Source organism: Acinonyx jubatus, chromosome E1, assembly GCF_027475565.1.
Source record: "Acinonyx jubatus isolate Ajub_Pintada_27869175 chromosome E1, VMU_Ajub_asm_v1.0, whole genome shotgun sequence".
Taxonomy (NCBI): domain Eukaryota; kingdom Metazoa; phylum Chordata; class Mammalia; order Carnivora; family Felidae; genus Acinonyx; species Acinonyx jubatus.
The window spans coordinates 9,484,877-9,506,848 of NC_069397.1; the positions used below are offsets into that span (position 1 = coordinate 9,484,877).

The 21,972-nt window shown below is 46.9% G+C and overlaps 2 protein-coding genes across 14 annotated transcripts in view; one reads left to right on the forward strand and one right to left on the reverse strand.

The window, feature by feature from the left end:
• Positions 1–21,972, forward strand: part of NCOR1 (nuclear receptor corepressor 1) — a 157,141-nt gene that overhangs the window by 126,725 nt on the left and 8,444 nt on the right. For 8 of the 13 annotated variants that reach the window (XM_027047386.2, XM_027047394.2, XM_027047393.2 and 5 more), the window contains 15 exons: positions 756–896; positions 2,202–2,285; positions 2,772–3,028; positions 3,379–3,739; positions 5,814–6,047; positions 8,519–8,728; positions 9,206–9,355; positions 9,688–9,795; positions 12,675–12,840; positions 13,021–13,514; positions 16,272–16,400; positions 16,823–16,980; positions 17,130–17,353; positions 18,575–18,715; positions 20,416–20,558. In XM_027047386.2, the coding sequence (XP_026903187.2) occupies positions 756–896; positions 2,202–2,285; positions 2,772–3,028; positions 3,379–3,739; positions 5,814–6,047; positions 8,519–8,728; positions 9,206–9,355; positions 9,688–9,795; positions 12,675–12,840; positions 13,021–13,514; positions 16,272–16,400; positions 16,823–16,980; positions 17,130–17,353; positions 18,575–18,715; positions 20,416–20,558 (3,000 nt within the window). The remainder of the gene's footprint in view (positions 1–755; positions 897–2,201; positions 2,286–2,771; positions 3,029–3,378; positions 3,740–5,813; positions 6,048–8,518; positions 8,729–9,205; positions 9,356–9,687; positions 9,796–12,674; positions 12,841–13,020; positions 13,515–16,271; positions 16,401–16,822; positions 16,981–17,129; positions 17,354–18,574; positions 18,716–20,415; positions 20,559–21,972) is intronic. The other 5 variants (XM_027047397.2, XM_027047398.2, XM_027047388.2 and 2 more) reach the window with 3 other exon arrangements.
• Positions 20,739–21,972, reverse strand: part of TTC19 (tetratricopeptide repeat domain 19) — a 40,996-nt gene continuing 39,762 nt past the window's right edge. Inside the window, exon 9 of the mRNA XM_027047401.2 lies at positions 20,739–21,780. Coding sequence (XP_026903202.2) covers positions 21,601–21,780 — 180 coding nt within the window. The 3' untranslated portion in view covers positions 20,739–21,600. The remainder of the gene's footprint in view (positions 21,781–21,972) is intronic.

Consider the following 21,972-nt stretch of genomic DNA (forward strand, 5'->3'; position numbering starts at 1 on the left):
CAGCCGCCTCACTGATCTCCCCAGCTTTCGTCGTAGCCCGTGTTCAGAACCGTATCACGTCCCTTCCTCCTCGACTCTTCATTGCTTTAAAGTCATCGTACGCCCCTTCCTTTGGCTTCATCCCCCCTCTACCACCTGCTGTCAGCTCCTCTCTCAGGCTGCTCCCTTCCCACCTTCTCCCTTACCTGCTTTGCTCTGCCTGCCACGCACTCTCGCTCCAGCCCCGACCCCCACACCAGCGACGGTCCCACCGTGTCTCACCTTGGGGGTCTGTGTGCTCACTGTTCCCTCGGCCTGTACCACCTCCTGTTCCCTTTACCTCTCACTTGAAGCACCTCCTCCTTGTCCTTTAGTTCTCAGCTTGCACATGACTTCTAGGCAGCCTCATCCGAGCCTTTTAAGTGTTGGGTTCAGCCACACTGTTCTTACAGGAGTTGCGCCACTCTTTTCATAGTCCTGACTGCACTCTACAGCAGTTCCCTAGTACTTTATCTGCACCCGCCACGATTGGGTGAGTTTCGTGAGGGGAGGGGCTTAATTTGGTCACCTTCTGCAAGCCTAGCTTATGCCTGGCACTCAAATATATTTGAATTAATGAAGAAAATTTTCATAAATATCATCCACATAGCAGTATGTCGTAAGTTGACTAGTTTTTATGTCATTATTTTTATAAGATAGACTATGAAACTAAGATAAATGATTTACTGTAGAAGAGGTCTTGGGCGCTGAGCAATTCTTGTTTCTATATTCTACAGATATTAAGAATGCCCGAGAAGGGACAAGGAGTCCAAGAACAGCTCATGAAATCAGTTTAAAAAGAAGCTATGAATCAGTGGAAGGAAATATAAAGCAAGGGTTGTCAATGAGGGAGTCTCCTGTGTCAGCACCACTAGAGGGTAAAATGTCGTTTCCAGAACATTTATTCTAGATACATTTAATTTTGTACAGCAAATTTGCATGGCTGGGTTAGGTTGTATTCAGTCTGTTATTTCTACCTGAGATTTCTATTCATATTAACATATAAATGAAACCTACATTAATGTTATCATAGTAATAATATAAACACAGTAAAGTATATAATATATAATTAATACTTTATTAATATGATGCTTATTAATATGTTTAAATTTATATTCATATCTACGTATACCTCAAGTACGTGACAGTGGAAGGGAGTAAAATTAAACATCATTTTCATATCATGTGCTCATGCAATTTGAAGATTATTCCTGCTAGGGTTAAGTGAATTGAAAAATGTAAAATTCATTCTGAGAACTTTGTTTTTATTGTGAGGCAGTTAAAGTCGTGTCATAGAACAAAGACGTGTATTTGAATTTCAGCTGCACCCTTTCCTGATGAATTTCTCCTCACGAGTTTCATCTTCTAAAGGGATGGTAGTTACCATTGTGTGAGGATTGGAGACGGGTGTCCAGCCTTGTGCTGACCGTACACGATGTGCATGATACATGATAGCTGTGTTTTATTTTGTTAATGGCTGATTTTTCTTTAAATCTTAACCTGCCTCGAGTGTTTCATGTTATTCTAGGTGAAATACTAAAAACAGGGTAAGGATTCTTCAATCTTAGAAGTCCTGTGCAATTTTCTAAGAGCTGGATTCTCTCTATGTTAAAAAATTAAAAAACAAAAAACCTCACTTCCCTTCGTTTTAGGGTAAATGCATGTGATTATTTCCAGTCCTTGAGCCAATTTTTTTCTGATATGATGTGAAGCTTTTTAAGAGGTTATTTATAGCTCTTTCATTTTGATTTGCATATTTTCGTTCATGTATGTTGCCTGTGTATGAGGTGCCCATCTTTCATGTTTCCCTTTCTCAGAGGTCTAGTTCAGAGCTAGACAGTGGTCCTCAGCCTCTCTGTGCCCTCTCACCTGGAGAAAGAAGCATTGGGATTTTGCATTTAGCTTTGGAAGTGTCTTTCTTTCCTTTTTGATTTATAATAGATGTCTTCTGTGGTTATTTTCTATTTAGGAGAACATTTACAAAGGAACAAATGATGTCACATTGGGTACTTCCAACTTTTTTTTTTTCTTCCATGATACCCTCTGAATAGCTCACAAATTTAAGATGATCTCTCTCCATAAAGCTTTTATCAAAAAGTCTATACTCTATGGTCAGTATAAAGTATGTGAAAATTGAAATACACATCATGTTTAATGCTTGAATTGCTTTCTTGCTTTGAAAGGGCTGATATGCCGAGCATTACCCAGGGGGAGCCCTCATTCTGACCTCAAAGAAAGGACTGTGCTGTCTGGTTCCATAATGCAGGGTAAACTCTTTGCTTGTTTTGGCTTTTTTATTCATGATGGCCTCATTGGCAAAGTACTTTGACATTAATGTGCAGCGCATGAAACCTGCTTTGCAAGTATTTTCCCTTTTGAAATATTAGATACTTGATGTCAGCTCTTCTGTTTCTGGGCTACATAGTTTATTTGAAAATGATAGTTGCCTAATCTTTGAGTAGAGAGACATTTTTCTTATGTAAGAACCATTCTCTGAATGTGATAAACAAATGTATTAAATCTTGAACAACGCCCATAAAATGATGACTTATGAATATTTAAGGATGTGTTGTAAACAGAAAATTGATTAGAAACTGCCAGATGATAAGGTATTAAATTTTTTCAATAACGGTAAAATGTACGTAACAACATTTACCATTTTAACAGTTTTTAAGCGTACAGCTCAGTGACATTGTTATGCGACCATTGGCAATATTTTAACAAGTATTTTTTCTTTAATTTTTTTCTTGAAGGCACACCAAGAGCAACCACCGAAAGCTTTGAAGATGGTCTAAAATATCCGAAACAGATTAAAAGGGAGAGTCCTCCCATACGAGCATTTGAAGGCGCCATTACCAAAGGAAAACCATATGATGGTATTACCACCATCAAAGAAATGGGGCGTTCCATTCATGAGATTCCACGGCAAGATATTTTAACTCAGGAAAGCCGTAAAACTCCAGAGGTGGTCCAGAGCACAAGGCCAATCATTGAGGGTTCCATCTCCCAGGTAACTGGAACAGGGTTCTTTCTGTCAGCCATTCCGCTTCAGACTGTGATACTCATGGAGCATTTTAAAAAGCACGACTTAATAATCATAAGTAGTTCTCGTGAGGTCTGATGTCTTGGAGGTAAACGTGAAAGGTTTACGTATGCTTTATCATTCGTTTTCTCGTGTGTGTATTGTGGAGTGTGTGTCGCGAGAAGGCGCATAGCTCTGGATCGGTGAGCCTGTGACAGAGACATCCACACAGACAGTAAGGGTCGCCAGAACAAACTGTGGTTGCCGTGGGCCGTACTGACATGGGATGGAGGAGTCTTCAGCTGCCTTGGGCTACCTGTGCCGTTTGTTTCCTTTAGGGTACACCGATAAAGTTTGACAGCAACTCAGGTCAATCTGCCATCAAACACAACGTCAAGTCTTTAATCACGGGGCCTAACAAACTACCCCGTGGAATGCCTCCACTGGAAATTGTGCCAGAGAACATCAAAGTGGTAGAACGGGGGAAATATGAGGATGTGAAGGCAGGCGAGCCAGTGCGTTCCCGACATACATCGGTGGTAAGCTCTGGCCCCTCAGTTCTTAGGTCAACACTTCATGAAGCTCCCAAAGCACAACTGAGCCCAGGGATCTACGACGACAGCAGTGCCCGGCGGACGCCTGTGAGTTATCAGAGCACCATGTCCAGAGGCTCGCCTATGATGAACAGAACTTCGGATGGTGCGTTACTCTTCTGTCCTTGTCTGCTCATTTTTATTCGCGTTCCCCAAACCTCTGGCAGATAGTAAATGCTGAAGTGTTAGCTTTCGATTGTCACGAGATCTGTAGGTTGTGCTGGATGCGAGGGCTGTAGGGAAGGCTACCAGGTGAAAAGCTGATATAATTGCAGGTAAGATATCTAATACTTTAATCACGTGCACGGTATGCTGGAGTCCAGAAATGCTCTGGAATAAGTACGTTCTCAGAGTGGATTTGCAGCTAACCCTACAAGATTTTCTGGAAGTCAGTGTTGACAACTGCTCCGCGGCAGTCTGGCATGGCAGTTGAAAGCCTAGGCCACAGAGCAAGACTGCCTAGCCTCGAATTAAGGTTCTTCTTCCTGCACGGACTTGTATCGGTTACGTAACTTAACGTAATATTAAGGCTTCCCTTCCTGGACTGTTGTGAAGGCCAAGTGAACTAATGTGTCTGAAGACCTTTAAAAGGAAAGAATGAGTAGTACTTGGCATGTATGAAGGACTCGATAAACGCAAACTGTTGTCGTTGCCGGTATTGTTACTGTTGTCACTGTAACTCCATGCCTCTTGGGCTTTCTGCTGCCAGCGGGTACGTGAGTAAGGTAAGAGGCATTGATTTTTACCAGGCGGTCCCTGAAATGATCTGCAGACCTTAGCAATATCCTCACTCATCATTTTAAGCTTTATTGCAATACGTATTTATTGAGGGCTCATGTGCAAGATCCTGGCTGGACACTGTGAGAGCTGTCAAGGTGAAGTGCTTTTGCAGTGGGAGGAGGAGAGGAGAAGAGAAGAGGGAAGAGTCTGCTGGGCAGTAGGACAGTGAATGCAGAGCCTTGGGCCCAGTTTTGATGGAGAATTCCACCCTGCGCCCCCCCCCCCCCCCACCACACCCATTCCGAGGGAGAAGGCACTCTATGTTTGAGCAAGCTGGGGCTCAGAAGGGGACGTAATAAACCACCATGATTTCTTGGTGTCGTCAGGCAGGTTTGTGTAATCGTGGCTAAGTTGATAATATGAAAATATATTTAATAATTAGATGGTGGTGAGGACTGATCAATGCCACTGATACACTCAGTGTAATGGTACATTGTATGTTCTGTGTGTTTTGCAACAATAATTAAAAACAGTTGAGGGTGATGGCCACTACGTGTTGGCATATGGTAAGCATCAGGGGCATAATGCAGCCTCTGAATACTATTGTTTAAAAAGAAGAGGCTGAAGGAGGGAGGTGGTTGATACTGGTGAGCTTGTAAGAAAGTCTTTGTGGAAGTAGAGAGCAAGGAAAAATAGTATAACTTCAGGACTAGTGGGCCGCAGGGAGGCTGGGTGACGCAGGCAGAGAGGGGGTTGTGAGTTGATATACGTACGTGTGGGATCGAAAAGAATTTGCAATGTTAGAGTCATACAGAACACAAAAATCATTTATAATGGGACTTAAAGAGGAGTGTTGAACTTCATTTTTAATCTTAATATTAGGTGATAAAGTGCTGGTGCTGTGATCCAAAAGGCGGTGGTCTCCAAATCTCAAAAGCTTCTACTAGTTCTTCCCATTTGCGTAAGATTAACTATTAAATGTTTGGTGGAAGCAGATAAAAATATAAATATCGTCTGTATTTGACTGGGTGAGAAATGGAGAAATACAGCTGACCCTTGGACAACACGGGTTTGAGCCGCGTGGGTCCACTTAGGTGGATTTATTTTGTTTGAGCAAATACAGTGCTCTCTGTAAATGTATCTCTCTCTTCGAATTTTCTTAACATTTTCTTTTCTCTAGCTTACCGTATTGTAAGAATAGAGGGCATAATACATATAACACATAAGATGATGTGCTGATCAACTGTTTATGTTACCAGTGAGGCTTCCAGCCAATAGTATAGTAGGCTGTTAGTTTATGGGGAGCCTAACGTTACGTATGAATTGTTGACTGTTGCAGGGGGCTGGGGCGCTTGGCGCCTCTAACCTTGCATTGTTCAAGGGTCAACTGTATAATCCTACTTCACAAGTTTTCCTAAGAAGTCGTGGGGTTGCCTTTTTTTTTTTTTTTTTTTTTCCAGTTACCATCTCTTCTAGCAAGTCTACCAACCTTGAAAGAAAATCGACACTGACCCCTACCCAGAGGGAAAGTATACCGGCGAAGTCTCCGGTGCCTGGGGTGGACCCGGTAGTAAGCCACAGCCACAGCCCTTTTGATCCCCATCACAGGGGCAGCACCACGGGAGAGGTTTATCGGAGCCATCTTCCCACGCATTTGGATCCCGCCATGCCGTTTCACAGGGCTCTGGATCCTGGTAAGCACAGCGTGTGGTGAGGATGTATGGCGAAGAAACGATGTGCCTGTACGACTTTTTAAGCTCCGTTTATTAAAGTATAATACGCAGACTGTTGCGTGCATTGTTAGTGTGCAGCTCACTGACCTTTCACAGACTCCACACCCCCATGTTACCAGTTCTGAAATCCCGAAACGAAGGAGTACCGGCACCCATTACAGAACAGAAACAAAGAGGTCTGGCATTTGGTTAAGCTGATGGAAAAGGTGGGCCCATGTGAAGGATTGTTTTTAAATGACACAGGCATACCTTAAACATTTGAATTCACCGTATAGACATTCATTCACCAGAATTCTGATCTTGGGCCAGTGTCCACCGATGAACCTGCACCCTTTTCTTTGCTACATAAACGATACTCACATTTCCATGTTTGCTTTTTTAAGTGAAGCTGGAATTTAAAACCACTTGAATCGCACTACAGAATCCTTTCAGTTTTTGTTTTTGTTTTTTTTTTTTTGTCTTTTAAAATTATCTTGTCCATACGTGATTCAGCTTCTGTCTTGAGTCTTTCCAAAGCAGTTGACTTAGTTTCCAGAGAAACCACTTTTTGTTCTTCCCTCAACAACCTCCAGATTCTTTCATTAAGTTACGTAATCACAGTGGCAGGTGCGGCAGGAAGGAACTTTGGAACAGACAGACGGCCTCTGGCTGTGGGTGAACATCCCTCATGTAGGTGCAGGAGTCCGTTGGTTTTCTAGCGAGCAGTCTGTGCTGGGCTCAGGGTCATGTGCTTTACTGAGGGAAAGGAGCCCTGTCAGTGTCTCGGTGGCTGTCCTGATGCACCTGCTGGGCCAGCTGCCCCCTGTCCTCCCCGCCCCCGGTGCCCGCTCCCCTCGCCCACCGACCCTGCCTCAAATGTGTTTTCTGCTCATCCTCTCCTCTCTCCTAAATTGCTCGCTTGTCACATCCTTCAGGTTGAAATTGGGACACAGACCACCTTTGTTTTACTGTGGTCCTTAGAGAAGAGATGTTCATTACCAATATGCCAGGATTTCTAAGTGTTAGTTTCACTTTCTAGTAGCGAGGTGCCTGTAGAAAATATTGTACCTTCTGAGGGTTGTATCAGTGCCATCAGGTCGTTTGTCACTTGAGAACACTAAGTTTCAGAGGAGCCTACATTTAATTCTTCAGGGACTGTCTCCCAGAATTGAGACAGGAGCTCCCACAGATTCCACTGACAGAATCACCCGGCTGGGAGTTCCGGGTGAAGAAAGGGGAGGCAAACATTCCAGAAAACTGGTTATTTGTTTTTCTGGGGAGAACGTGTATATGTAAAATAGTTCACTCAAGTTTTCAGACAAAGTTTTATACCTTCATGGAGTGATACCATAGTCCTGTACTTTGTAGCAGTTTTATTTACTGGTTATTTTTGAGCTGGAGCTGGATTCTAAATATTTTGAGCATAGAGACTTTCTTTACCTCCTACTTTGTACCACACACACCTACCCCTTCCTAGCATCTCGTGTCATGCTCTGACCTAGGCTAGTCAGACTATGGCCAGGGGGCTAAATCCTGCTGCTGCCTGTTTGTGTAAATAAAGTTTTATTAGAACACAGGCAGTTATTTGTTGATGCTTTGTCTGTGGGTGCTTTCATTTTCTCTGTGCAGCTACAGTGGGAAAGTTGAGTAGGTGGAACAGACCATATGGTCCACAAAACCTAATATATTTACCATCCGGCCTTTAAGTTTGCCGTTCTCTGCTCTAAACACATGGATTAATTAAATGCTTGTGGACTAATCCTCTTCAGCCCCAGGAAAGTGTGTTCACATATATTTCTGTTCGGTTGTGTTGAATGATTGGCACTACAAAAATAATTTCTCAAATGCAGCCCTTGAGACTTAGGTGAAAAATAAAAGTTACATGGCAAAGATGGAAAGTGAAACTAGTGGAGAAGTTTTTTAGCTCCTGTTCTACTTGGTAAACAGGTTCATACTCCTGTTGTGTCTAGTTTCTCCCCCTTTTCCATCACATCTGATTTGATTTATTTATAATTAAAAAGGGTTTTTTTTAACGTTTAATGTTGGGAGAGAGAGACAGAGTACAAGGAGGCGAGGGGCAAAGAGCGAAGTAGACACATAGTCTGAAGCAGGCTCCAGACTCTGAGCTGTCAGCACAGAGCCCAACGCGGGGCTCGAACTCACTGACCGCGAGATCATGACCTGAGTGGAAGTCGGACACTCAGCCGACTGGGCCACCCAGACGCCCCTTTCACATCTGACTTTAGAATGCGTATATTCATACTGCTGATGTGTCGGGGTCTAAAATGAATCTCCCTTAATCCCTGTTCCGTTCCTACCCACGCCGAATAAGGGCTGCACGCGCATTTTAGCTGGAGAGCGAGAGCCCCGCCTCTTTCTGTGGGTGATGTTCGGCAAAGGAACCTCACGTGGACTCAGTCAGCTGAACACCTTTCTCTTGTTCTCTCCGCCAGCAGCTGCTGCTTACCTGTTTCAGAGACAGCTCTCACCAACCCCAGCTTACCCGAGTCAGTATCAGCTTTACGCGATGGAGAACACGAGACAGACAATCCTCAATGATTACATTACCTCACAGCAGATGCAGGTGAACCTGCGCCCAGATGTGGCCAGAGGCCTCTCCCCACGGGAGCAGCAGCTGGGTCTCCCGTACCCGGCAACGAGAGGTGTGTGTCTTTGCGTTTCGGTTTCACGAGTGCGTTATGTGTACTGAGTATCAATGAGTATTTATTGAATGAATGATGGAAAGAATGAAGAGGCAGCCATATCCTTGGCCGTGTAGCTTTTAGGCCTTGAAGGCAGATGAAGAAATGTGTCAGACGGGGTGTTTTGGTGAACACTGAACTACTAAATGAAGTCATTGAGCTGGGTGTTTGAAATCATTGTTTTTTCAGTTTGCTGCCTCCCTCTGTAATCTGTTCGTGCTTTTAGGTTACTGGTATGGGGCACAGTATTTCATGGCCTTCTGTAGACTTAAAGACGGCCTTACAAAATGATGATGATCTGGGCCATTTTTATTTATACCGTATAACAAAGTATCGCTGGGTTATAGAGATAAACCATATAAAATAGCCACATACAGTTCTGTATCTTTAGAAAGACTGATACTTGACATAATTTTATCGTATTTGTCTTTTGAGCAGGAATCATTGACCTGACCAATATGCCTCCAGCAATTTTAGTGCCTCATCCAGGGGGAACAAGTACTCCACCCATGGACAGAATCACTTATATTCCTGGTACACAGATTACGTTCCCCCCCAGGCCATACAACTCTGCTTCTATGTCTCCAGGTGAGAGTCTGCGGGCGCCCCCCCCCCCCCCCCCCCCCCACGACCACCGTGTTGACAGCACGGCCTTTGAAGGCATTTCGGGCAGTTGTTCCCCATTTGGTCTTTCACTTAATATTTAGTAATAGTTCTACTATGCCGTTCTGTCGCCATACTCTAGAAACATCCTAAAAGCTCGTGTTGGGCTTTAGTTGTCATCCAAAACTCTTAACCTTCCCACACGTGGAGTCTGGAGCATTTCGGAAACCTTTCAGCCACTTGAGACTTTACACGTTGTTTGTACCTGACAGGTTGATGTGTTTGTCTTGAAGTGGCGGACTTGGCGTGTTTTACAGGACACTCAACGCACCTTGCAGCGGCCGCGAGTGCGGAGCGAGAGCGGGAGCGCGAGAAGGAGCGGGAGCGGATAGCCGCGGCGTCCTCGGACCTCTACCTGCGGTCGGGTGAGTGGCGTGGCTTTGTTCATTCCGCACCCGCTCCTGCCGTGGGGATGCCGAGGTCATCTCACACACGGGGATCCTGAGACAGAAAGTGATTTCAGGCCGTAAGTGAAGGACAGGTGAGGGCGCCATCGAGGTTTAAATGGTGCAGACGTGAATTTGGAACAAGAAGGTGACGTTTTCACGAGGAAGGCGTCATTTGGATCTGGCCCCCAGCAGTTGGCTACGAAGACGCTGTGTGAAGACACTGGGCTCGGGGCTCATTGAAGCTGGACTCGTCGAGCTGGACTTGGAGGAAGAGTGGAAATACAGTTAGAAGGAGGGCTGGCACTTGGAGATGACAGGTGCTGCCATTCGGCAGGGAGGCAGGTGACACGAGGGGGCACGGACACAGGAGGGGCTTGAGGTGGATTAGAACCCCGGAGGGGGGCACGTGCTGCCACCAGAATAGCAAGGCCGCGACGGTCGCTCACAACGGCTTGAGATGTTTGGCACTGGGAGAGGCCAGAAAGGAACTGCTTGGGAAGGATGCCTTTGAGGCGAACGGGAAGGACTCGGCAGTAACTGGATGCAGCGGGTGAGGAAGAGATGAGAAACAAGATCGGCCCTCACGTAAGATAGAGAGGGATTAACAAAAGTGAAGAGCAGAGGGGTTTTACCACGGGACACGCTTTGATGCGTCTCTGGGACGTTCTTATCTGTGGCATATCTGTCTTCTTGCGTTGGGCTCCATCAGTGAAATGAAACCACGTCCCATGTCCGTGTTGTTGCCGGGTAGACAGATCTGGCACTTAGGACAACGGACGGCTTGGACTTGGTGACCCGGGAGTCCCCCGGAAGTGTTGAGACTCTGGCTCGGCTGAGCTCTCCAGGCGGCAAGCGTGCGGGGAGAGGAGCCGGTCCGTCCTTGGAGGTTACGGGGAGGGATGTTCCCGACGCGGGGCCGGTCAGAGAGGGCGGTGTGGAACCGGAGGGCACACTCCTGGTCGTGGGGAACAGACCCTTAAAATCAAAGTGGCGGCAGTATAGAGCGGGGGTCCAAAGCCGGTCCTCGTACTCGACTCCGTGACGTCATTCCTGAGGATTTATCTTGAATAGTTCCGCGCTTGCAAAGCCTAAAGACCTGTAGCTGCGGTCTGCTGTCCGCAGATAGGCGGGAATCACTGCGTCTGACCACAGGAAGTGCTGTAACGCATAGCGAGGTAGCACCCGAGTACCGATCCTACACTGGCCACATACAAACGTGAAACGCATTTAATTAAAGCGTCACTGCGGTAGGAACTAGATTTTGAAAATGCTCGTGATCCCACTAACGGATAACACGCAGACTCGAGACGATAGACCCCATTTCTCCCACCAGACACTTGAACGGTTTGTGAGTATTCTGTGTCGGTGTGACTAAAGAAACGCTGACCCGCACGCGTCATCAGGTGGCAGCGTACATAGGAATAGTCTTGGCCGAGATACAGAAATTTAAATAGCAGGCCCTCTCCTAGGAATGTAGAAGTGCTGGTGGAAGCTGATATATGGTTGGAAGGGAGAAAATTGCTGAAGGGGTGCGGCCGGGCGGTACCTGCTGTGGGGACAGGGACACACGGTAAAACTGCCGGCGCCTCTGAGGGCGGAGAACGGAGGAGGCGCAGAAGGGAGTGAAGAGCGAGGGAGTCTGAGCTCTTCCCAGAGAGTCGTGCGGCACAGAGTCCAAGTTGTGGCTTTGTTCGGGGAGAGCTGAGGTCAAGCGAACAAAAACAGCTCAGCTGCTGGAGGAGGTGGTTAGCGGAGCTGATTTGGGGGCAGGCGGAGTGAGTGATCACGTGTCCACAGAGAGAACGTGTCCCCGGGGAGCGCCGAGCGGCGCGGAGCGGAGCGGGGAGCGCTGTGGCTGAGTGAAGCTGCCTCGGACCCTGGGGTGGTGGCAGCTCTCATCACGTGTGTCGTCCTCGATGTTTAGACGGCGGCGCCGAATGGGAGTTTGGAAACGGTAAACACGCCGGAGTTTGAGGAAAACTCTTGAGAGATGAGCTTACCTGATTTTTGTTAATGTTTGTTTGTTTTGAGAGCGAGAGAGCGAGAGCGCACGCGCGCACAGATGCTGGAGGGTCAGAGAGAGAGAATCCCAGGGAGGCTTAATGGCTGTCACCTCAGAATCCGACTAGGGGCTCGATCTCACAAACCACGAGCTCATGACCTGAGCCGAAATCAAGTGTCAGATGCTGAACTGAGCCACCCAGGAGCCCCCGGTTTGTATTAGCACAGCTGACCCTGTACTCAGGTGAGGGGCGCTGACCCCCCACGCAGCGGGGGAAAATCCAAGTATAACTTTGACTCCCCCCAAACTGCCAGTCGCCTACTATTTATTGCCTGGAAACCTTACCGCTAACATAAATAGTTGATTACCCATATTTTGTATGCATGTCTCATATATATGTCCTTACAATAAAGTGAGCTAGAGAACAGAAATTGATGAGAAAATGATAAGAGAAAACACAGTTACGGTACTGTACTGTATTTAAAAAAAGAAAAAAATCCACAGGTAGGTGGCCCGGTGCAGTTCAAATCCCTGTTGTTCAAGGATCAACTGTACTTCACTGTTGGTGTCATTTTTGTTTCTGTCAGGAATCACAGAAATGAAAGCGCCAGTAAATGAGAGTGGATGTTTTTCTCTCGAGCTACGAGCGTGGTTTTATTACATCTTTATTGAGAAACTCGTGTGGAACATGAGCAAGGCCAAAAGGCGGGCCATCAAGTTTCTTAACGTTTTCTCTTGTCAGGAATAACTAAGAAAGGAACGGTCCCTAAATGTGGCCGTCTCTAGGTTCTTCCTCGGGGCTTGTCTTCCCTTCCCTCTTCTTTGTTTTATTTTATTTTTTTGGCCTTCACAGGCTCCGAACAGCCGGGCCGACCTGGCAGCCACGGGTATGTCCGCTCCCCGTCCCCTTCAGTGAGAGCTCAGGAGCCCATGTTGCAGCAGAGACCCAGCGTTTTCCAGGGAACCAACGGAACCAGTGTAATCACACCTTTGGATCCAAGCGCTCAGCTGCGAATCATGTGAGTCTCCCGGACACGTTCGGACCAAGGACAGACAGACGGTCTCTTGCGTACCGCGCACTTTTAGATCGGTGGCCGCCCGACACGTCTTGGTGTGCGGTGGACCCCGCCGCCTCCCCAGCGCGCCCCCGGTAGAGCCCGCCCTTCACGGAGCTGTGTGTGGTTTGCTTCTGTTCGCAGGCCGCTGCCCGCCGGGGGCCCGTCGATAAGCCAGGGCCTGCCGGCCTCCCGCTACAGCACCGCTGCGGACGCCCTGGCCGCCCTCGTGGACGCCGCAGCCTCTGCCCCCCAGATGGAGGTTTCCAAAACGAAAGAGAGTAAGCATGAAGCTTCCAGGTTAGAAGAAACTTTGAGAAGCAGGTCAGCCGCAGTTAGTGAACAGCAGCAGCTAGAGCAGAAAAGCCTGGAGGCGGAGAAGAGATCTGTTCAGTGTCTGTACACCTCGGCCGCCTTTCCAAGTGGCAAGCCCCAGCCTCACTCTTCGGTAGTTTATTCAGAGGCTGGGAAAGATAAAGGGCCTCCTCCAAAATCCAGATATGAGGAAGAGCTAAGGACCCGAGGGAAGACTACCATTACCGCAGCTAACTTCATAGACGTGATCATCACCCGGCAAATTGCCTCGGACAAGGATGCGAGGGAACGTGGCTCTCAAAGTTCAGACTCTTCTAGTAGCTGTATGTATCTTCATCTGAGTTTTGCAATGTGATATCTGAGTAAAGAATTACTTTCTTCTCTAGGTAAAGCAGAGCTATACGGTATAAGGAAAATCCTGACCTTGCTCATAATTGTCATGAAAGGGTTTGGTGGGTTTACAGGTGCAAAATGTCTGTCCTGCTGTCTGTCGTGTTTATTTCAACTTCAGCTTCTGAAGTATGCCTGTCCAGGTGTTTTCCATGAGAACCCCGTGCCTTTGGAAAGGTAAAGCTGGGAAGTAGGACAGAGCTCACTAACATTTTCAGGCATCTGAAAGATGACAGATGTGTCGTCAAGCTCTGTGCTACGAAGGCCCCTTCGTGGGGGGGGGGGGGGGGGGACCCTTCAGGGGCGTCTTCTAGGATGTGGTTCGGTATTCAAGTCGATACCCCACAGCCTCTTGTATCCTTTTGCTGAGATACAAAGTTTTAAAAAGCGACACCACCGTCTTACTGGTAATTGGTATTTACGTCACATCTGTCTTGCAAGTCGGATTTACAAAGAACTTTTTTCACATATTTATTGGTCATTTTTATTCCTCCTTTACGCATAGCCTCATATTCTGTGCTCGTTTTCTAAAATTGTTCTCATGTGTTTCTTTTAACTTTTAATTTCGGTGTAAACATACAGCGTTCTGTTAGCTTCAGGCGTGCGATGTAGCGATGCAACACTTCTGTACGGTTACTCCGTTTTCCTCACGATTAGTGTGCTCTTGATCCTTGTCACCGATTTCCTCCATCCCCCACCCCCTCCCTGCCGGTTGGATTTTGATCAAATCTGGTTCGTCATTTTGACATCTACCCTCTAAGTCCGTAAGGGTTCACAAATCTACAGTGAGATGCTGGAAAAGTTACTTTGAATTTATTGTTAACAGCTGCCTAAATTCTGTATGGAATTCCTGAAGGAAGCAGCAGGTATTTAAGCGACTGTCAGCTAATGCTTGCCGTAACTTAACCACACGCAGTCCTGTCTCTGCTGTTTCCATTAACGAAACTGAACAGAGTTGGAGATTTCGTGTGCACCAGCATGCGACGTGTAATTCTTTTTACCCCGTGCCTAATTATAATTTGTTTGGGTAAAAATCTGCCCCACGGCTGAGGTTTTTGGGGAGAAGGGGGCAGCTGGATAGTCTGTTGTATAGACAGGAAACTTCTGTTAGCCTGGGATTATGAAGATCTGCAAAATTGGTATTGCACGTGCAGAAACTTGCTCCCTGGGGAAGATCTGTGGTTCCAGGACTGGGATCCAGCCTGTGGCTTACTGAAAGCGGTGGCACATGGTTCGCTAGTCGCTGGATAGCCCCTCTTTTCAGGTGGCATGACAGAGCCGACCTTGCTCGAGGAGTCTGGCCTTCAGAAGGTCTGAAGATAGAAAAGCTGTCTTCTTTTCTGACTGGGTTATCCCTGGGTAAATGGCTGGCATGAAGCCGACAGGCTATTTACAGGTACCCTGTATGGTTTTCGGTTTTTCTCTTCAGAGCGTCCTTCCCCCCCCCCGCAGGTGAAGCACTGTGCCTTCATCTTCACCTGGTGGCTTCCAGAGGGGTGTGTGCACAGTGTAGCATTAGTCTATCGACTGTATATTGGACGTGGTGAGCAGATTCAGGATGCCGGGTGTTTAAACAGTGATGAATGCCAGGGGCTCCAGAAGTTGCAAAGTAGTATAAATGACTTCGAATATAGTGATTTATTTTAGTTCCCGAAAGCTCATTTCCATCCCAGTTGTCAGGTTCCCGTTCTCCCGAGTGTACTAGAACCTAGCCAGTCACAACCTGCATGGCCTGGTGAAGGGGGAGGACGAAAGGGCCGTTCAGTGGAGTCCTGGAGGATCATAGGTGGGAGCTTGGTAAGAGTTCATTCCGAACTTCTACACCTGTGTCCAGGACCCACTGACTGATCACACTGGCTGATCCTGGCAGTCACAGACCCTTTGGGCCTCTGACAGTGTTCTCGGATTCTTTGCTACAGCCCGTAGATGCAAAGAGCACTCTAAAGTCAGAAGGTTCCGCAACAGAAGGTTACACGTGCCTCTCCCGTCCTTCTGAGGCCGTGGCAAGACTGGGAACGGCTGCCTGGACCCTCACCACACTGACCCTGTTTTTCTGGGAACGGCTACCCAGAGGGGGCCTTCTCTGACGTGGGCGTCCTTTCTGCCAGGGGAGTGCATTTGCTACTTTTCAGACATTCCCTGCCATTTCTGTGTGTTTTCACGTGTAACAGTGCCAAGAAGTTATTTGGAGTAATACTTTTTGTCAGCAGTACTCCAGTGATTTGAGAAAATCATTATATAATGTTACTTAATCTGTAGCTTTAAAAGCATCCTGGTAACGAAGCCACTGTGTAGCCTGAAAGTTCTTCTAAGAGCTCGTTGTCCCACAGAACTGTAATTCTCGGAAGCAGTGAACCGTTGGGATCTCCCCTCTGAGAAAGGTCCTTCCCGGGGTTCTTCTGCTCCCAGGAGAACGTCACACATCTATCCTCTGCCTCCCCGCCCGAAGGTCTCAGAGGCCACACGGTTTCAGGAACCCTGTGTCCCACAGAGACCAGGGACACTGAGGGAGCACTTGCGGACCTTTGAAACCAATGCATTGAGCTTGTTGGTTGTTATCACTAACCTGGGTGCCACTGAACGTTTCTGAGAATAAAAACCAAAAATATGCGAGTAGGTGTGAAGAATTTGGACTTCTGCAACTTCTCGTCGGATTAGTTTTAAAGTAAGATTCTTTCCTTTTCTTAAAGTATCTTCTCATCGGTATGAAGCGCCTGGCGATGCTATTGAGGTGATCAGCCCTGCCAGCTCGCCAGCGCCGCCCCAGGAGAAGCTACAGGCCTATCAGCCGGAGGTGGTGAAGGCAAACCAAGCAGAAAGTAGGTACTTTTTAGCCACCGGTTTACCTGTTTGCACATCTGCAGGTGTCATTTGCTTCCGATCATCTGCCCAGACCGTGTGCAGGAATAACTGGTTTTGTTGGTTTTGTTTTAGAGTAGTCTTTATGGCTGTAGAACCCTTTAAGACTGCACCAGTGGGAAATTATCTTGAAGCTTTTATCAAGTTCTCTTTTGTTCATATTTAACGATACAGAAAATAGCTGATATTTTTGTCCACTCATGCTCTCACGGTTTATACTAGTCCCGATAAGCATTTTTTCCTCCAAAATTAAGATCGTGAATTCTGTTTAGCGATAGCACCATGTCCCTCCCACGTGTCCCTGAGTTATGTGTAATCTGATAGCGAGTGACAGGCAGGGGTGTTCCCTGAGTAGGACATCTACCTGTCTGCCCTCCCCTAGGTGAAGCCAGCAGACCATACGAAGGACCATTACATCACTACCGACCCCAGCAGGAATCCCTGTCTCCACAGCAGCAGCTGCCCCCCTCTTCACAGGCCGACGGGGTGGGGCAAGTGCCCAGGACCCACCGACTGATCACACTCGCTGATCACATCTGTGTAAGTTCTTCTGTTAGTTTTTCTGTTTTTGATCGTGCGGGAGGCACATTTCACAGAGAGTCACAAGAGAGATGTCCAGGTTTTTTAATGCTACATTTTTGGGCAAGTACTCCGTGGGTTTAACCAATTCCTTCTCTCCTCATTCACAGCAAATCATCACACAAGATTTTGCTAGAAATCAAGTTTCCTCACAGCCTCCCCAGCAGCCTCCCACTTCTACATTCCAAAATTCACCATCTGCTTTGGTGTCCACACCTGTGAGGACTAAAACATCAAATCGTTACAGCCCAGAATCCCAGTCTCAGTCTGTCCACCATCAAAGACCAGGTCCAAGGGTCTCTCCAGAAAATCTTGTGGACAAATCCAGGGGAAGGTATGTTTTGTTTTTCTTTCAAGTTTATTTATATTAGAGAGAGAGAGAGAGGCGTGCAATTGTGGGAGGGGCAGAGAGAGAATCCCAAGCAGGCTCCAAGCTGTCAGCAGAGTCTGATGCGTTGCTCAGTCTCATAAACTGGGAGATCAGGACCTGAGCCGAAATCAAGAGTCAGAAGCTTAACGGACTGAGCCACCCAGCCGCCCCAGTATGGTTTTTATTTCAAATTGTATGTACATTTCTGAAGAGTAAAGCAATTTGAATAGATCCACAAGATAGGGGATTAATTTTGTACACCTAACGTTTATTCACTCTCACTCCTTGGGAAGTACAAATGAGGGTTTTTCTTGCCTGTTCTTAAAATGTTCACTGCCCGAGCAGTTGGTACTGTATCTTTTTAATGGATATTCAAAAGTCAGGTTCTTCATCTTTCATGGAAGGGAAGTGATAGTTTCAAGTTTGATAAATCAAGAAAAGTGTAAGATTATTTAGTTTAGAGGTAACCACCAAGGAACCAAAAGAAAAATGGTAAAAAAATGGCCACCTGTTTGGATGGGGTTGATTGGGAAAGGAAAGGACGGGTCGTGTACGTATATACTAATTACACTTCAAGGTCACAGGTAGCTCTTAATATGTACAGTCACTAAGCCAAAGCCTTGTTTTGGTCTAAACAGTATGTTTATGTCCCGTGATCTTTACCAATGTGGTATCCGGAGGAAGAACATGAAACCGCAGAGAATCGCGCAGCCCTAGCAGGGGGCAGCCAGAGCCTGTCTTGACTCACCTGATGGGCTGCTCAGGGTTCAGTTCAGTTCTCTGGTCCTTTCTCTTTTAACTTCACGGGGAAAGACCTGTTCAGTGTTGACTGACTCAGAGAGAGAGGTCAAAGCCTGGAGGGCTCACCAGAGTAACAAGGGCAGGATGGTGGGTGTGATACCGAAGCGCACGATGACCTTGACCTCCCTCGGAGCATCGGCCGCTGCCTGTCCCGGGTGGTCATGTGCCACCAGTGCACGTGCACGGATAAAGCAGCGCCAACAGACTTTTTGATAACCCGGTATATAGTGAAGATCTGAGGCAACTTTTTCTCTGATAGAAGCTAGCAACTTTTATTCCTTTCTCCTGAATGACGTAATGAGTGAACCGGTTTCAAACCGTCTAGGGTGATTTGTAGGCGGGCCCCAGGAGCACAATCTAATATTTTATATGTTACAATACCAGGCCTGGAAAATCCCCAGAGAGGAGTCACGTCTCTTCTGAGTCCTACGAGCCCATCTCCCCACCCCAGGTTCCAGTCGTGCATGAGAAACAGGACAGTGTACTGCTCCTGTCTCAGAGAGGGGCGGAGCCTGCAGAGCAGAGGTGAGGAGCAGGAGCGTGTCCCGGCTGGCGGCTCCCGTGTCAGAGCGTGCGTGTGTCCTGTGCCTTTTCTCCCCTCCGGGTTACGTGTCAGGATAGGACTCTCCAAGGACCACGAAGTCTCTTTCCCTGGTGATCTAATACCAGTGGATTTTAGTGAAAAAGTTACACTTAAATAGGTTACAGAAAAAAAGTGTTCACTATTCTCGAAATCAAGCCTTTCTAGATCTTTTTTAAAAAATCCTTTTCTGTCCACGTGGTCAGCTGTTCAGCTGTCGATCGAAGCCCTGCCTGAGTGTTTATCGTGCACCAGGCCTTGTGGACTCCACGTGGAAGGGAAGTCCTAACGAGCACCTTTGCTGAACTGCTTTACGGACTTTTTCTTTCCTATTTCTGACCCCAACCCAGCCCCTGTGAATTATTTGGGTTTTATTTCCGTTTGGATTGGACCCCTTTGGTTTGGCCCCTGTCTGGTCCACTTCCACCGGAGTGATTTGTCTAAAACTCATGGAATCAAGCTCTAAGCCAGTAGGCCGGCACCTGAGTTCCTTCATGAGCAGGTTCATGCTGCTCGTCTGGTTTCCTGCCGCTTCCCCCTCACACCACTTCGTTAAGAATTACTCTTGTGTCCGTGTCAAGCTGCTTACGGTCCCCTGAATTCCTTTCAGTCCCTACGTACGCTGTTTCCTTGGTGTAGAACACACTCCCGTGATGCTCCTGGAGGTGAATCGAGGAGGTGCCCATGGTCAGATAGAGGGAGGGTCCAGCTCTAAACCAAGGTCTCACTCCAAACTGCTAGTGCATTTCTTAAACAATGTGTTCTAAGTTATTTATGGTTTATATTCATGGGCAAGCAAATAGATGTTGGTACCTTTCAACGAAATGAGGAGAATCTGTTTTTAGAAAGGGGCTGACGTTCAATTTAATTATATATTTACGCTTTCCCTTCAGTTTGTGACTTTTTTGAGCACAGGGGCCACATCCCGCCCATTTTCTATCACATATCTGTCTCTCTTTGGCATATGGCAGGTATTCTTATGTTTGAATGATGAATGAACCCACCCGACCAGATGAGGTGATCAGCAGCCTTCCGTTTGTTCTTTGCTGTCATCTCCAGCTCTAGCTAGATCATCGTGGTTAAAGGAAATTTGGTTCTTTAAAATGTGTTAGTATAGGAAGCTGCAAATGATTGCGAAACCCTTTACACGAGACTCAGCTCATCTGGTGGGAGGCGTGAAATGATTTTAACAGAGGCAGTTTTATTTCTACATTGTGGCTCTTCTGTTGAAGGCCCCAGGTTTTGATTGCTTAGGTATGAGCTCTTGGCTGTTTTATAGGCAAGTCGTGCTATTAGTTTTAATTTCTTCTACTTCATAGCAGTTCTGCTAGTAGAATAGTGAATAGTTCCTGGTGTATGTGGCAGCTATGAATAATACCAGTGTCTGTGCTGTTAAGCAGATGGCATCATGGTAAGCTGTTTCTCACTTTCCTGTTAACATCATTTGTTGCTTATTCGGTCTTCGTTAAGAATCTCCATCCTAGATTATCTCCATTGCAGTCCTCACTTTATGAGCGTGCTGAAGTATTTGTGTCCCCATATATGACGTAGGGTTATCCACAGACACGAAATGGGGAAGTGGGTACACCCCCAAGGTTAGCACATGATGAAACAGACATAATAGGCATAACTGTGTTCCCCACAGGAATGATTCCCGCTCGCCAGGGAGTATAAGCTACTTGCCTTCCTTCTTCACCAAGCTCGAAAACACGTCACCCATGGTTAAATCAAAGAAGCAGGAGATTTTTCGTAAGTTGAACTCCTCTGGTGGAGGTGACTCTGATATGGGTAAGTGGGATTTCTTTCATGAATCCCAAAATAAAACCTGCATTAATAATAATTGTATCTCTGGTGTTGCCTCTCATGTGATCCTTGAGTTTGAAGGCTCTTGTAGGCGTCTGTCCAACCACATTTGATCTTAAAGTTTCTTCTCAAATGTCTGCCAGTACATGAAGATTGCCTGCTAGAGAGCAAGAACTTGCTGCTTTCTGAAGCTGTCCGTCTTCTCTTTGAACAAATGTGGGGCCAGATTAGCTCTTCATGTAGTTTTTTTTTTTTTTTTTTTTACCCATCGGTCTTAGTTTTATCCGTTTGGGCCGAGTCTGCATGACCACTCCGCAGCCATTTGAAGACACAGCGTGTCCTTCAAGTCTTCTCTCTGTAAACATCCTGCGTCATCAGCTGTTCACGCTGCTGGTTCTGAGTGTCCCTCCGCAGAAAGCCACTTTATTTAGCTTAACCTCTCAGTAAGTTCTGAGTAGTGTGCTCTGCCCCAGAGGCATCACTGTTCAGGAGTGTAGATTGTATTAGGGTGTTGGGCAACGAGCACGCAGTTAGGATATAGTGCACCTAATACGAGCATAAGTATCAGGGTATCTTGATGCGCTGCTCTGGGTCCGTACCTTTCCTTTGCTGTACTTTTGGAGTCACTGGCTCCAAGTCCGTGCTGTGCCACTCAGTTACTTTTCCTACCCCAGCAGTGTCTTCCTGGATCTCTGTTCAGTCATTCAGCATTCATCTGTAGATGCGATCAGTCCACCGTGTGAAAATAGAATAACAGTAATGGCAGGCAGACAGTTATGTCGTTATAGCTCTGGGCACTTGGAAGCATGTACAAGGCATTTAATCCTCACAGCGGCCCTACACCCTCCACGGTGTAATCGTCTCCATTGTGCGGATGAGGAAACCTAGGGAGGTTTAAGAACCCGTGCAGACTGCCTAACTGGTGAGTCCCGGGGCGGTGGCCCCACTCTGGCGTGCCAACCCCACGTCTCTGGCGGTGCGCTCACTGGCTTGTAACAGTTCTGTACTCACAGCATCGTCACCCACGTCACTGGTAGATACTCAGTAGGATAAACCTCTGTGGCATCCAGACCTTCCCTTTGGGTTGAAAGTCGTACTTCTCCATCTTTTCCTCAAGTACCTCCAGTGACGCGGCGAGATTTGTCGGATCTGGGTTTTCCGCAGTCTGCTTTATTTCTGTGATCTGCGATCTACTAGTCTCCCGACCCTGTCAAAAGAAAGGAAATTGTGGGCTGTGAACTACAAACTGCCAGGTGGACGTGTGTTTGGATCTGACACTTTATGATTAATAAAGGTTGAACATCCAAGAGAAAAAAAGGGTGAGCCCAGTGTCAGTTATTGTTGTGAACTCTCTCTTTGGAAGATAAATATTGTAGAATATTGGCCAGCATTGCTATCA